Source organism: Apostichopus japonicus, chromosome 3 (assembly GCF_037975245.1).
Source record: "Apostichopus japonicus isolate 1M-3 chromosome 3, ASM3797524v1, whole genome shotgun sequence".
NCBI lineage: Eukaryota > Metazoa > Echinodermata > Holothuroidea > Aspidochirotida > Stichopodidae > Apostichopus > Apostichopus japonicus.
In genome coordinates this window covers 27054451-27070568 of record NC_092563.1, presented here as the reverse complement: position 1 = coordinate 27070568, position 16118 = coordinate 27054451, and the positions used below count along the sequence as shown (strand labels likewise).

Here is a 16118-nt window from a genome sequence, read left to right as displayed (position 1 = left end):
CAGGCAAAACTGTATTTGCATTGATTTCGGTCAATTGTGAATATTGAAATTCTTTCATTTCATATAATGAAAATTCTAATCAACAGTCTAGAAAAATTTGAAATCATTTGATTTCTTTGCATGTGATTACGAATAGAAGTTTACAGGTCTAATGTGTCTGGGAGACACAACTTTGAGAATCGCTAGCCTCTCCATGAAGTGGTAGTATGGTAAAAAGATTTATATTTTGAATAATGAAGGTAAATTGGCAACAAATTGGCAACACAAAGTCGGTAAAATCCGTTTTTAAGAATCACCAGCGCTTTATCTCAAGGGAGCATATTACCCAGCTCCCTGTAGAATCTCGATGTCCAGGTTACATAGTAAATCATAAGAAACTTTCCCTCTGTATGGTTTTAAATCACGATACGAAAATGGGAGAGGAGCACAGGGTTGGACAATTGATAGCGGTTTTCAGGTATCCGTCAATTTCCGCCCATTGGCTAAACAAATAGCCGTGTGAAAGCTACCCCCCCCCATGTCATTTTTATTGCCCCATAATCTCAGTCAAAAATCTTTCTACCCCCTCCCCCATACGCATCCCTGAAATGCTGAACACATCCGCCCCCGCCCCTCCGGGCTGCATCTCAGAGGGAAGTTAGGGGGAGGGGGCACCAACAATATAAGGAGCAGCTACAACAAATTGAAGGGCAGAATATTTTGTGTCTTGTAATTTGCAATGTGTTTGAACAAATGATGGTCTGCATAGGGTGTGGGTGGAGCAGTTGCCCAGTTCCCCTACCTGGCCAGTGGTGTCACCAGACATTCAAAAGTGGGGGCACAGCAAAATGAAAGCACACATTTGGGGGTCACATAATGCAATCTGGGACAGCCCCAAACTTTTTCAGTGCGGGTTCCAGGAGCCAGCAGGTCCCTTGTGGGGTAAAGGAAGGGGGGGGGGAGGAAGCCTGCTGAAGCTTTAGGGATTTGTTACATTTGCAGAACTGATATCAGCTTCATATCAGCAGACACAAGCAGAAGCAAAAAATTAGTCAGTAGAATGGAAAGATTTGTGAATTTTCCTGACTTTTGTGGGGTTTTTTTGACGAGGGAGATGAGGGGGGGGGGTGGAGGGAGTGAGTGAAGGGTTACCCATATCAAGTTTATTTGGGTCCTTTCAGTGCATTATTATGATTTGCCCTCTACTAACCAATATCATATAGTTCAAAGTAACATTTCTACATTTACTTCAATTCCTTCAACCAAAAAGAAATAAAAAACAGTTTATGACAAAAATTGTTGTACATGGCACAATTTTATTCTGTAACATTTTTCATTTTTTTCCTTTGTCTTTCAAAGATTTTTTTTGTTTTAATTGTGGACAAGGGCACTTCTAGATTTAACATTATTGATAACCAGAGCCAATGAACAAGGCAAAAAAAAAAAAGAGATAAAATACAAAATACGCAGCTTTTTTTTTACTCAAATGTTCTGTGCATAAAACAAAACACTATCTACGGGGCAGAAATAGTCGAGGAAGAATGAAAGAAAAAATATCATAATTAGAATTCTTTTCTCTTTCATAAATCTCACTTACATGGAATGCAATACTTAATTTTGTACAATGCTTTTATTATATTACTTTCTAAAATAAGAAGAAAAAGAAAAGGAAAAGAAAGTAAGAAAGAAAGAAAGTTTGGAATAGATCTTGCCTTTGTCAAAATGTATCTCATAAAGTTAATGGAAATACGTATAGACTTCACAGAGCTATGAACAATTTACTTTATCTGTTCGTCAATGAAACTGCATCAGTAAAAGATACCTGGCGCCCTCTATTTAGCTTCAACTAATTTTCATTATGACATCCAACCAGAACATGGAATATCACTTCTTCTTTAACTTACTATACAGAGAGGTTCGCAGAACAACCAAATTATTCGAATAATAACGATGACCTCCAGATATTCTTCAGATAACATTGGCAGTATTTATTAACTAAAATGAATAGTCAGTATATGAATAAATATTCAATATCTGAATTTAGTATTCAATAACAAATGAGTAACTGTTTAAATTTTCTATTTCATAGACTGTACATTTCATTGAATGCAGGGAGCATGGTCAGAGAAGTCATTCATGTCTTAAGTACGAATGCCCTTGCCCAACCTCAGGATGCTTGCTAGGTGGTGTTTGTAATTTTTATGAGGGGGGGGGGGAGGTGGGGGAGTGGAGGGGGATGAGATGTGATGCTGAAAATAGGTAGTCTTTTCATTTGGCAAATTACAGTGAATTGCAAGAAATGAAGTTGACTTTATGACTTTTATTAATTCCCAGTGAAATAAAAAAAAACGGAATTTATCAGCAAATTGGTCAACAGTGGAAGTTACCATAATTGTCATTTGTATAAGTTAACTTGATGAAGGTATTCAAATACCATGTTGGAGGGTAGGGGGAGGGGAGGGGGAGGGGGAGGTAGAGATATGCCAAAGTGGTCATATCTTCATATAGTCACACAAGTGAACTACCAAATAATAATGTGACCAACACTACTATTTATGCCCCTTACCTATAATCTCTTTCTCAAGTGTAAGCAGCACAAAACATTTCCCACCTCCCCCTCCCCCAAAAACAATGACAAAACTCTCCCGTAAACTGGATGAGGCAAGTACATTCTCTTTCCCATCTTCTGACAATGTAATTGAATACAAAGACGACTCACATCTGTCCTCCAAGATAAGAAAATGTTGCAAATGAAAAATAAATAAATAAAAATTAATAAATAATGTACAGTTTTGAAAGCTTATATGCAGGACATAGATGGCAAGACACCATATTCACGCGAGAGGCTCGTAAAAACCAAAACAAATTTGATTCGAGTCTCCTTTATTTTGTCATTGGCTACTGCAAAAGCTTTACGTCCAACATATCGGGCAGAATGAAGTATCTTCATGTTTGTCACCTTTCAACTACCTTATTTACATAAAACCGAAAAAAAAAACCAAATAACTTTAAAAAAAAATGATGTTAAATCTTCCCACTACTGTGCCTTCAGCTGTGAATATCGTTTGCAAGAATCCATCTCTTCTCTCTTCATATGCAAATTATTTCTGATACATATTCAAATAAGACCTCTGCTATATTTCTTGCCCTTTCTCCCATTTTCGTTCCTAATCCTGTTTTTAGAGAGGGAATAATATTTTTCATTTCCCTTTATAATCATAATTTAGTCAATTAAGTTCAAAAGCAATAAACAACATCTAAATACTTGATATTTGAAGAAATTGATATCGATCCCATCCGGGATCTCGTTTTTTTTTTTTTTTCTTCCAGTCTTTCCTGTCACACATATACGGTTTCATCAATTAACCATCAAGTGATTTAAAAAAAAAGAATTTTGCAAACTTCAACCAGTTACCCAGAGGCCACTGGTACAAATCCCATTCTAGACATCCAATTTTTTGTTCTTTCCCATCAACCAGTCACGGTTCAGTGTTTAGTTTGTAACAGCCAGACAGACATTTAGATGGACAGACAGTCAGATTTTAAGTTTATGCAGAGCTTGAAAAATAGTACTTATCTTCACATGGCACTTCATGGGTACAATATTATTTTGGAAATAGCGCCACCGATATTTACCAGCAGCAACGTTATTTAGTTTGCGTTTGCGTTTGAAGTATATTATAAAACTTTAATATCTAGCATTATGGGGGGCTAGGTGAGAGTTTACCCTTTGTTAAGGAAGTCATTTATCATAAAGAAATCCTTAGCATATGACACAATGATATGAATGTATATTTATCTATATCTATTTATACCATCTGATCGTTAACAAGGACATCATACATCTATACCCCAACATTTTTTATTTTGTGATAACTTGCCTTCACTAACAATATTTTGCTCCTAACGAAGAAATGGAACATGTAGAATATTCAGACAGCTTTATTGACTTTTTCCTCCCACTAGTGAGACCAGAACACAGCATGAATGTCACTGGCATTTACCTCATGACATGGATTGACCTCCTTTGACCATGACTGTCAGACCTATTTCTTCAATGGACTCAAAGAGACGTTGATTAACAGAAGTGAACTTCGCGCTGACAAAATAATCGACCGACTGATTTTTAAAAGGTATCATGACTTATTTAACAGAAGAAAACCATGAAATTGAAAACAGATAATAATTTTAATAGCTTATGTATTTAGTAAGATTTAATTTTTGTTCTTTTTTTGTTTTGTTTTTTCACTATGTCAATGCTTAAAATATCTCTATTCTCAAAACGGATCGGTACATACTTGGAATACTATTATAGAACACACTCAGTGGTAAGTTTTGAAGTTGTTTTTTTTTCTCTCTCAAAATTTAACTTCTTTTTAAGGCAAACCCTACCACAATAGTCCCTGTGATAGGATGCCCAATATACTCAAATGCTAGAACACTAACCTATTTGTCAAAAGAACTGTGAACAACCATCGCTCACAGTGAAATGCAGAACAGCTTTTTTTGACTTAATAAAACACTTTTTTTCAAAAATTTCAGTGATGACTTTTCACTGCATATAGCACATTGCACCAGTAACAGCCCTGAGTCCAAACAAAAAATGCTTTGCAAAGAAATAAAGTAATAATAATTATCACTATTGGAAGTAATCGGCAAAGGAAATTTGAACGAAAATTAGTCTATTTTTTTTTATTTCTCCCAATTTAAATTGGTGATTATAAGATTGTCAAGGTATGTGAGATTAGTAACCTTTCATAATATGTTTTGGTTTTCAGTAGAAGCAATTTTTTAAGAAATGAAACAAAAAATAATTGAAATAATATAAACAATCAAACATTTGTGACATGTTTCAAAGCAAACTATTAGCATGTCATTTTATGGTCCAATGTCTTGATTGACATTAATCCCCCAAAACAGTGTTTAAATTAAAGAGCTTCCATTGAAATCTATTCAAATTACAATTATCATAATGTACTAATTAACTAATGAATTAAAAACAGGCTGAAAAGTTTAATACACCAAAAAAGGGGATTTATTCACAGAGCACAATTATTAGGCTAAGAAGATAAAGAAAGGAGAAAAAAAAAAATAACAGCAAGGGCTGTTGGAGAATTCCATCGCAGTATTAACAACAACAATAGCTGAAATATTAGCTAGAAAAGATGGAGCAAATTAAGTGCTATCATATATGAGAGAGTCTGTTTGTAGCCGTCTTCAGAAGGACACAGATACAGTAGCCATATAGTAACCACCACCATACATATGTAACCAATCAGTATAGCCATCATGAGCAGGATAGTGGTTCAGTAGTCATTCTTCAGCCAGCACCGGTTTACATCATAATACTGTATGTAGGTCACAAATGGTCCTGTAGCAGACTATCTGAGAGACACAAGTCGTCGTTTATCCCAGTGGTTGGAATTATATTTTGTCACCTTCACTCCATCTCTGATGAACTGTTTTCCTTTCTTGTCTTGTTGTCTGAAAGAGATATGAATCCCCTCAAACTCCAGGAAGGATCCCCCCAAAAAGCCAAAAAACACACACAAACTTATTAAAACTTTGAAATCACTTTGATGAAAAGATGGTTGGCCGTCAACGGGGCGTTACTTCACAGAGGGCAGCACACTGGCCTGGGCACAGTTGGCAGCAGTCCAGGCATTGAATACATCTCTGTAGAAAACAAACAGAGGATAAATATCATCAATAAAAAACCCAGTAATAGCACTTCTTACTTCGGTGCAAGATATCTTAGGTAAGATAGTTAGGTTCCACTGAAATGGTTTCTGTCATTACTTAGATTGTAAGCATGGTATGCGAGATCTTTAGCCACCTGTCAACATCTGTACCCTAGGTTGTTCTTCTGCCCTCTAGATAAGTCATGTCATGTGTGACCAATTCTTTGGCTCACCCATATGATGTGAGAGCTATTAACCAGTTACTCCAATACAAACCAAAAGTTTATGTCTTGAACAGTTAATGTCATGGTGTATTTTTGACACTGCCAAAATTGCCAATATTTTAAATTTCATCATTCCAGATGCGATTTTAGTGGAATTGGATTGTGTTCCCCAATTACATTTTTTTGCCTTTTCACTTATCTGTTTGGAACAATCACAGAGAATAATTCAGTGTTCACATTTTATGTAGCCGTTTTTTGAAGGTTATAGATTTTGTCTGTTGTGTAAAATACTATGGCTCCTGTGTACCAAACTACTATGCATATCTTTGCACTTGTGTATTAATTGGAATGTTCTGCATAGCATTTTGTGATGCGATATTGGATAAATGATTTCCCCTGAATCAGTTTGTGGCATACTGCTCTAAAGCATTCAAAGTTTAAACTCTTTCAGCATCAAATATCAGATTTATGAGTTATATAACAGGATGTATGTTGCCCTCACACACTGTACATGTTTAATTTGCATACATTGCCAAATCACTTTATAAAGCAATATTTCTCTGAAGACAGATTTAAAAACCTACGATTCACAGAGCAATCTGTTCAGAGAAAATTAGCTTTTTGAGATTTCTCACCACTGGCACAGAAATCTTGAACTTGAGCTAGACTTGTATATGACACACATCTGTAAAGACTAGGTTATTTCTTTGCTCCAGGCAGTTGTAAAGAAGGAAAAAATTTGAACCTTTAAGCATCACCAACTTCAAACTAATAGCCCTCTTTAGGTCTATTGCCATGGTTACAGCATCTTTGGCTACCAACAACATTATTCAGAGGGCTTTGTGGAGCAGAGAATTCTGCTTGGGGCTAATTTCATGTTACTGAAGGCCTTGGTTTGTGCAGGTCACAATCTCCCCCCAACTCTGCAAAAGTTATTTGGTACTGAGAGAAAGAAAACCATCTCAGCACTAGGAGATATTAAAAGGATGAACCCCTCACCCCCCACCCCCACCCCCCCAAAAAATGGAGGGAAAAAATAGAAGGAGAAAAGCAAGAAGCTCTCTGAACATACTTGTGACTACAAAAATGAAAATTTGAAAATGCTCAAATAACCTTCAGCAAAATTCTGACAGTGAGAATAAGAGCATGAGAACTAAACGGTGTCAGACAATGCAACCTACTTTACTCATCAAAAATGACTGATGAACTCAGTTTATTAAAACACATAAATGGCTGATGAACTCAGCTTACTAAAACACAGGAAGACACATGCAGTATGAGCAGCAGAATGCTAGCAATCTGATCATTTGCCTACCCCTATAGTACTGATAATGGAATGTGCATCCATTTAGGTCATCCTCACAGAGAATTAAATACCAACAAATGCTACATGCCTCAAAGCATATGATTTGTTTGAATTCATATTGAAAGAGAGAGTGTGAGAGACAGGGGCGGGGGGCAGAAATGTATATAGGCACACTGACATTTAACACATAGGTTTGGTTGATGTTGAACTTAAGATAAAAGTGAACCATTTATGTTTGTAGGATCAAATGTATATAGGTACATGGACAGTTAACACATGGGTTTGGTTGGTGTTGAACTTAAAATAAAGTGAACCCTTTATGTTTGTAGAATCAAATGTATATGGGCACATTGAAAGAATAACACATGGGTTTGGTTGATGTTGAACTTAGAATAAAAGTGCTTGATTAAATTATTTGTACAGTTCTCTTCACTGCATTGCAATACGCGTTGTCAAGGGTTGCACAAACAACAACATAGTGTTGAGTTCCTTTGGTCTTACATATGGTCTTACATATGGTCTTACATATTTTCAGGAATCGAAACTTGGTAAAGCCTCACTTTCTATTTAAAGATCACTCATCAAGTGGACAATCTATGACAGCATTTTAATACCTGCAGTTGTCCACCACACACTCATTGCTACAGTACAATCTATGACAGTGTTTTAATACCTGCAGTTGTCCACCACACACTCATTGCTACAGTATAATCTATGACAGTGTTTTAATACCTGCAGTTGTCCACCACACACTCATTGCTACAGTACAATCTAATGACAGTGTTTTAATACCTGCAGTTGTCCACCACACACCCATTGCTGCAGTACTCATTGTCCCACTGCTGGTTGGAGATTGGGGCCCGGGTGCAGCCATTGCGAGTACAGGCTGGCTGGGTGGTCCCTGGAGTCATCTGCAGATCAGAACAAAAAATACCAAAGTTGATGCTTGTTTGGGTTGAGAGACACAATGTTATGATTTATATGAAAGTATGTTAACTTCTATGTTATATATACAAAGATATACAAAGAGGCTATGTCATTTGTCACACCAGCTGTATAGAACATACCAATTCCCATTCATAAAAGCGGGTCAAAATGTGGTCCAGTTCCTCCCAATGAATTTGATAAATGATCAAACCGTTTTCATTGAAGAAAGTTTACCCCATTTGTATCGGTGGTAGAAGAAAAGCCTTTGATCATTCATTATTAATTGAGAACAAACTGTCACCAAACTGTTTTGCAGTAAAGTCAAGGGGTTTATTTGTCATGGAAAGTCAAGTTACTTTAGGATTTAGACCACACTATTTCCAATGGTAACAACCTTCCAAGGTGGCATAACCACTAGAAGTACAAATACTAATCTGCTAATAAAACTGATCTTGTCTTTTGTAAGATTTTTTTCATAATAAGGAGACAAAAAGTAATAAATGTCAAAAGAGAAATTTTCAAAGTCAAAAGTGTTTTTGAAATCAGGGATAAAGAACGTTGTATTTAGGGTTAACATTTCAATCAATTTGAACGTAAGATCAATACTTTTGTAAATATTGACACTTGCAATACCTCTATGAACCTATCTTAGGAAAAGGAGGAGAAGAAGATGAAGGAGGAGGAGGAGGAGGAGGAGGAGGAGGAGGAGGAGGAGGAGGAGGAGGAGGAGGAGGAGGAGGAGGAGGAGGAAGAGAAGGAGGAGGAGGAGAAGAAAAATAAAGAGAAAGAAAGAAATATGACAAAAATGCTATTGCTATAATATGACAAAAATGCTATTGCTATGAGTTGCTTATAAAACATACACGTAGAGGGCAACATTCACTATCATAAAGGACAAATTTAAACCCAAACAGATGCTTGTTGAGATGTGAGGTGAATTGTATGAGCAATTCTAATAACATTGGAAAAGGGTTTTATTTTCCATGAACATGTCTTTTCCAGGTAATTAAATGAATGGGACCTAGTAAGAGTAATTTTTCAAGAATAAACTCCACCCATCCTGTAGGGATTTTAAAACAGCTGCTGTCACACAGAAAAAGGAAAAACTTTTACCGTCCTCACTATTTTCAAATCACATTTCTTTGCTCATGCATATTCAAATCAGAAAGGCTTTGAAATTGTGCAACGTTCATAACTAGCTCTGCTTCATAAATGCATGACACATATTTCACCTTAACCTTTGGCACACATCCCTTTTCTTAAGCGGCTGACCAACATTTTAGACTCCAATTTGCGGAGGAAAAAAGAAAAGAAGGAAAAATAAAAAAATAAACTGAATGCTCCATTACTGCCTATTCACGCAGGCTGTGTTCTCATGCTGGTCTCCATTTCATCTTCACCTGCGAATCACCATTCTGTAGCTACTTGAGCTCCAAACAAACAGTGATACTTCATTAAACTGCCAGTCAAACTGGTTAAAACATAATTCAACCATAAGTAATGCTTAAGGACATTTTAGTTTTTTTTATTAAAACTGTTACGATTTGTATCCATTTCCTCTTTGTTATGTCTCTCTGTATGTGTGTGTGTGTGTGTGTTTTTTTTTTTTATTGTCTAAAAAGAAAAAAGAAAAAAAGAAAGAAAATGCCTAAGAGGCAGATGGATTTTACAAGCCACATTTGCAAACCAAATACTGATGTTGTTCAAATTGTTGAGCAATTTAGAGCTGACACTATCAAGATATTGGCATACTTTCTTTCTTTCATAACGCGAGATGTGATGAATGTTTTGACGTCGTCTGTATTGGTTGTGCTACGTTCGTAATGTATTACGTCAAAACAGAATGGCGAATGAGAAACGGCATCTCAGAAATCAGTCCATCCTTCATAGAGTAATAAAACATCTGCTGCTGAGGGTGGGGGAGTGGGTGGGGGGTTAGGAGAGAGACTATGAGAGGGAGGGGGGAGGAATGCAAAGGCAAGGACTCAAGGTTAGTAACCGATCATTTCCAAAAAAATAAATTTCCATGGTAAAGTTATCACCTACATTTTCTAGTTTGGCTGACGTTTGTGCTATAAAATTCACAGCACCAAACTTACTTTACTTCTCTCACACCTAAAAATTGACATATTTTGTTCTTATTCATTACAACAATTCAACATTGTATCCTTTCTGCCTTGTCCTTTTTTTCCCGCATATTAATGAACATCTTTAAAGTGATCTCCCTCTAGAGCAAACCCCAACAATTATGAGTGCCGGATACGGCTACAGAAGCACTGCCATTGCGGTTATTGCAAAACAACCATGACTTATATGGCAACAGAAGCACTGCCATCGCGGTTATTGCAAAACAACCACGACTCCCAACACCGATCAGTTGTAAAGATGCATTTAGATATCCTTTCCGACCAGAAGTCATCATAATTTCCTTTACAACAAACTATCCCCTCGTTTTTAAAAATCTCTCTTTATTGTGATTTATCTTTCTGTATTCAGAAATCATTAACAATTTGCCATCTGAAACAAATTTTGGCAAACAAGAGCCAACTTAAAACCCAAAGAGCAAGCATCATTGTTTACTCTTCTGTACTAATAAAGCATAAATCACATTTTTATTGCCCAATTCTCAACTTTCACCTTTTTTCCCCCTGGCCGGTCGTCATGGTCACGGCAAATCAATTCTGGCAGGCAACGGTTCTGTTTGCCAATTTGCAAATGTACGGTAAAAAGTGAAGGCAGCAAAGCTTGTTTAATTTGAATCCATTTCAGGTATTACTTTAGTGAAAATTTACTCGTTTACACAATTGACCTTTTTCTTGGGTCACACACATCCACAGCCCAATGGAACCGAATGATAAAGTACGCCATGCTTTTTGTCTGTCAGCCAAATTAATTAATGGCGCAAGATTCTCATTCCTGTGACGACTGGTTGCAAAAGAGCTTTAAATATCATCATACAAGTGGGCAGAGCGAGGTGAACAAGTAATACGTGTTAGATTCGTGTGGGAGTGCTGCTCCTTGAAATACGATTGTCAGGACTAGAAAAACCAACCGACAAATTTGATTGTTATTAGCCATGTTCTTTTATCTACTTGCAGTTGTGGCTATGAATTCAATATTAGCAACTGTGTGACATGTCTAGAGAAGAGATTTGAAAAAAGATAGACATTATTATCTCATTCGAGAGAATCGACCTTTCATGATAACTTGCTTTCTCTGGCATGTATGTATAGACAAAGCAATTCAATACATCTCTTCTTGTATTGTTGGCAACAATGACACAAAGACATGCAAGAATAGAATGTAACATTTGCAGTGCTGCTAAGGGGATTATTTGGCAGGGGAATGAAGAAATTGGGAATTATAATTTACAAAACATAATCTGCTTTGAATAATGGATAACTTTCAATAATGTTCTTGGCATTGGCCCTTGACAGTTTTTTCTTTCGATTTGTATGAGTGTGTGTGTGGAATTGTGCATTTCATGATTTGATTATCATGACGCAGATGATTATCCTTATTATAATTTAATGGGGAAATTGAGGGGGAGGGGAGGGGGGTGGGTTGGTGGGATATGTTTTTTTCCCCTCATGTCATATAGGACTGTAATTAAATGCTATAATTTGCTAGTAGTTCACAATAATTTTTCTGTCATCTCCCACACAAAGTATTTTAGTGCTGCTACCAAATTGGCTGTCCACTCTTCAGACTGTTTCTACCAGACACAGTGCAATATGGAAACACTGAACAGGTTAAACTGCAAGAAACTTGCTTTTCACTGTGATGATTCTTTCATCATTGTGGTCGTCTAGATAAAACACTTTTTGACTCCAGTAAACTGTGTGAATTGTCTTCTACTTTAGTCCGGAATTCCTGCTGACTTATCCATGGCTGTCACCTCTGCTGTGCACCGAACCTATTATGAGAAGTTTTTCGTCAGTAAAGTTAATTTCGCAGATTACCATCGAACACTTCTGCCCCTTTTCTGGCAATTTGCCAATATCCGAATTAGTCAAGAAATATAAGTTTTCCATTCAAAAGCATGATCTGTCAACACTAATTTTGGGGGTTCCTATAACATAAATACCACATCACGACCAAATTTCCTTCTTTCTATCGGATTACATAATAAATTTTAGAAATTTTAAGTTTAGTGATCAACAAAAATTGACCAATCAGCTGCCAAGAGAAAATCTTTGCGAAAAAAAAAAGTCATATGTAATTCTACTTTGAGGAAACATGAGGAATTAGAAAGGAAATGGTGCAGAATAAATCTTTGTGGCCGCAACTAGGTAGCATCCGTTCCAAGATTGATTCACCACAAGCTAATCAATGAAGTGGCTGGATTATAAGACTAAGACACCTACAAAGCTGTTGTGCCAGTTCTTTGCATTAATGCAAACACTTTAATCAATGTGTACACATCAAAAAGGAAAAACAAAAATTCTTGCCACTTTTCTTTCCAATCAAAACAGTTATTTAATGGATTTTCAAGGACAGAGGGGGCTTTTGTAATCCGTTCTCTTGTTAATAGCATTTCTTCAAACATTGGACTCAAGATTCTCCTGTTCTCCTAATTGAAATTGCATCAAATTGAAAGGAACATTTGATGATTTCATGTCCTGAATAAGGTCAAGGTAGAGACCTGTCAGTAGGGGCTGATGTGGTACTCTATTCATTACTCAAATGATAGCCAGACACTGCTATACTTTACATCAGTCAAAACATCCCCCATTCCCCCCATTCCCCCCCTTCCCCCCAAAGCTTCACCCTCCACACAAATTTGGTAAAAAATTGTCATTTCACAGGGACCAGACTTGAAACAGTGCAATTTTACGACAATGGTTCGATAGGAACCACTTCTTCTTACAGCATAAAATTTGACACAAATAACCCAACCATATTTAGTTTATTAAAACATGCACCAGGATCAATTTCCTTCAATTTCAGAAAGCACTATTAGGATGATTAACTTCCATTTTACTCCTATTTATGGTTGGATTAATCATTTGCAAATGCATCTAGATTCCATAAAGGATGGGAGAGAAAAAAAAACACCTGAGAATTGATGAGACAGCCTGTGGTAATCCCTCACTAATGAGATCTTCCTTAATTGGGTACTTTACATCAGCATAAAATACACACTCTTAAAATCTCATTGATCAAAGACAATGTCCTTAAGTAGAATATATTACCAAACCAATTCTAGAGAATTCCAATTTTATATGTACATTAGAAAAATGCAATAGTTTTATAGTAACAAATTTCACTGGTAAAATTTTCTCTAAATTGCTTTCAACACTTAAAAGAGCTTTGAAATATATCCTAAGAGCAGGAATGTACTGACCACAAAATGATATGCAATTTGAAGAGGGCAGCAAACATCTTTGGCTACCAAACAGGATATGAGACAGTAATCTCAGGTTAAGAGCAAAGGTTTCACAATCCTGAGATCAAACGGTATGAATCTCGTTCTAGTTAAAATCATTCTTTGCTCAATTTTACAAGTATCCAAGTGGGTCTATTAATAAAAAATTAAAAGAATTAAAAATTAAAGGAGGTGCTTTTTGGGATAAGTACCCCCCCACCCCCACTTCCCATCCAATGGTCCCCCCCCCTCAAAAACAAATGAATCAACAAATTTTCAGCATATTCTTAATACAGATTTTTCTTTCTAAATAACCACTGTAGGTTTGGCAATCAAAAAGTTTTGTACCAATAGATCCTTATTTTTCTCATCATATGAGGCAAAAATTAATTTATCAACATTGATCAATGTATGAGATGCACAAGTTCCACTTATGGATCCAATTTGCTTTAACTAAAGTTCCTCAAGAGTTACATCAGACTGCACTGTGAAATGTAGCAAGAAGTAACTTGACTGATGACTCCTAGTTTCACTTTAGGTCACCTAGAGTAAACAGTAATATCAGTTTACACAGTCAATCAGATAAGAAGTTGTTTTAAGTAAGAATACAATCGTTTACTAACTTTACTTCAGTAAAGTAACTTTTGAAACAGTTTGGCTAATAATTTCTTCCGCTAGTAGAGTTTCTTTTTGGTTTATATAAATGTTACTTTTATTTGTGGGAAATTGTGGAGCAACAGTGGGGGTGGGAGGGGGGATGGGGGAGGGGGAGAGCTGGGGATTCTAACTTGCCAACGATAGTCGAACTAAAAATAGTATCAATGATAAAAATGTGATGGTTGACCTGTTATGGGGTCAAATGGAAAGTTTTTATAGGATGAAACATTTCAAAAGAGAGAGAAAAAAAACGAAAGAAAAAAGTGAAATTTTTGGCAGGCAATGAACAGTTCATTGCAAACTACTGCTCATCAGAGATACAGTCATCAAACTTTCTTCACACTGCCCTAAAAAAACACTGTTTCTCTTTTGATGTGAGTTAAGAAGATGAGCTATGATAACAAAGATTTGAAGAGAATTTAATTAATTTGGAAGGTTAAAGTAAACCCAAAGGTATCAATCAGTTGGAGAGAAGAACTACCTCTGTCAAATTGGAAGACGTTTATAACCGTCACCGATAAATGAAATAAATGTAAAATGCAGGCAGAAGCCATCTACTCGGTTGTCAGGAGGGCTCCTACAAGTTAATGAGGCGGGCGCTGCTAGGTTGCTGCATCATATATCATGTCGATGTATCAGGGATTTGGGAGCTTACTATAAGGATTTATCTCTGTCAGAGTCTTCAAAACACCTTGACAATGACAGAATTATGATGGCACTAGATCGGGACAACTGTAGCAAGATGCAACATTTACAGAGCTGCTCTGAACTGAAAAGACAACGCTCTCGTGAGACGGCCGCATGTCAGGCTCGTAATGTGGAAGAGTCACAATTATGCCAACAAGACCATTAATCAAATGCCTTTACAGGATGGCTCAGGGGCAGGAGGATATCATCATCGCTACTGAATAGAGAAAAATATTCAAGCTTGTAAAACACGGTGGAATGCCATTTGAGAGACAACAATTATTGTTCTTAATGGCTGCACCTTGGCAAACTCGCCAGCAATTTGTTAGTTTTTTACAGTGAACTGGCCAATTTGTACAGACACTAAAGAGACCATTTAGCATGTACAATGGATTCTCGTCGATATTTGCCATTTAACAAACTGCAATAAGCCCCTGGTGACTTACAACTGTTTTTCTTTTCCACAGAGTAATTTGGAGTGTTATACAGTCGTCGTTCAGCTTGCTTTTAAATGCAGCTATCATAATTGCCTCCCCAACAAGCCGTTATTAAACAGAGAGAAAGAATAAGATCAAAAAGGAAAAAAAGAAGAAAGAAAGAATAAAAGAAAGAAAGAAATCAGCATACAAAATGAAAAAAAAAAAGGAACAAAGTTTCCTTAAGAGCTTTTGAAAAGGTTACCATCATTGGTAAAAGTTTGGCATGAAAATATATGAGCTCTCCTTTCAGACTAAGGGAAACAGGGAAGCATATATAGCACAGTCATTTGGGTACATTAATACAAGAAGGATGCAATGCAAGTACAGACATTTAGCACCGAGCAGGTTAAGTACACACACAGGGAAATAATATATATACATGTATATATATATATAGATATGTAAATGTATATATATATATATATATATATGTATATATATATATATATATATATAGATATATATATATATATATATAGATATATATATATAGATATATATATATAGATATATATATATATATCTATATATATATATATATATACATATATATATATATATAGATATATATATATATATATATATATATATATATATATATATATATATATTTATATTTACACACACACATTATATAGGGAACAATTGAAAGTCTACAAAGCATGTACCAAGATCTTTAATTTTTGAAAAGCTGGAAGGAATTAGCAAGGAAGAAAGTAGAGGTACATATAGCACCTGATGGACAACCACTGAAGAATTTACAGTGTGAACTGGACGAAAGAGGGTGGAGGGGGGCGTAGGAGGCAGAAG

General features: G+C 36.1%; 1 protein-coding gene across 7 annotated transcripts in view; it reads right to left on the bottom strand.

Moving 5' to 3' along the window:
* Window positions 1-1275: 1275 nt before the first annotated feature.
* The window catches only part of LOC139965684 (uncharacterized), a 157785-nt gene continuing 142942 nt past the window's right edge, over window positions 1276-16118 (bottom strand). For all 7 annotated transcript variants that reach the window (XM_071968304.1, XM_071968302.1, XM_071968305.1 and 4 more), the window contains 2 exons: window positions 7983-8101; window positions 1276-5655 (listed from right to left, as the gene is read on the bottom strand). In XM_071968304.1, the coding sequence (XP_071824405.1) occupies window positions 5589-5655; window positions 7983-8101 (186 nt within the window). In that variant the 3' untranslated portion in view covers window positions 1276-5588. The remainder of the gene's footprint in view (window positions 5656-7982; window positions 8102-16118) is intronic.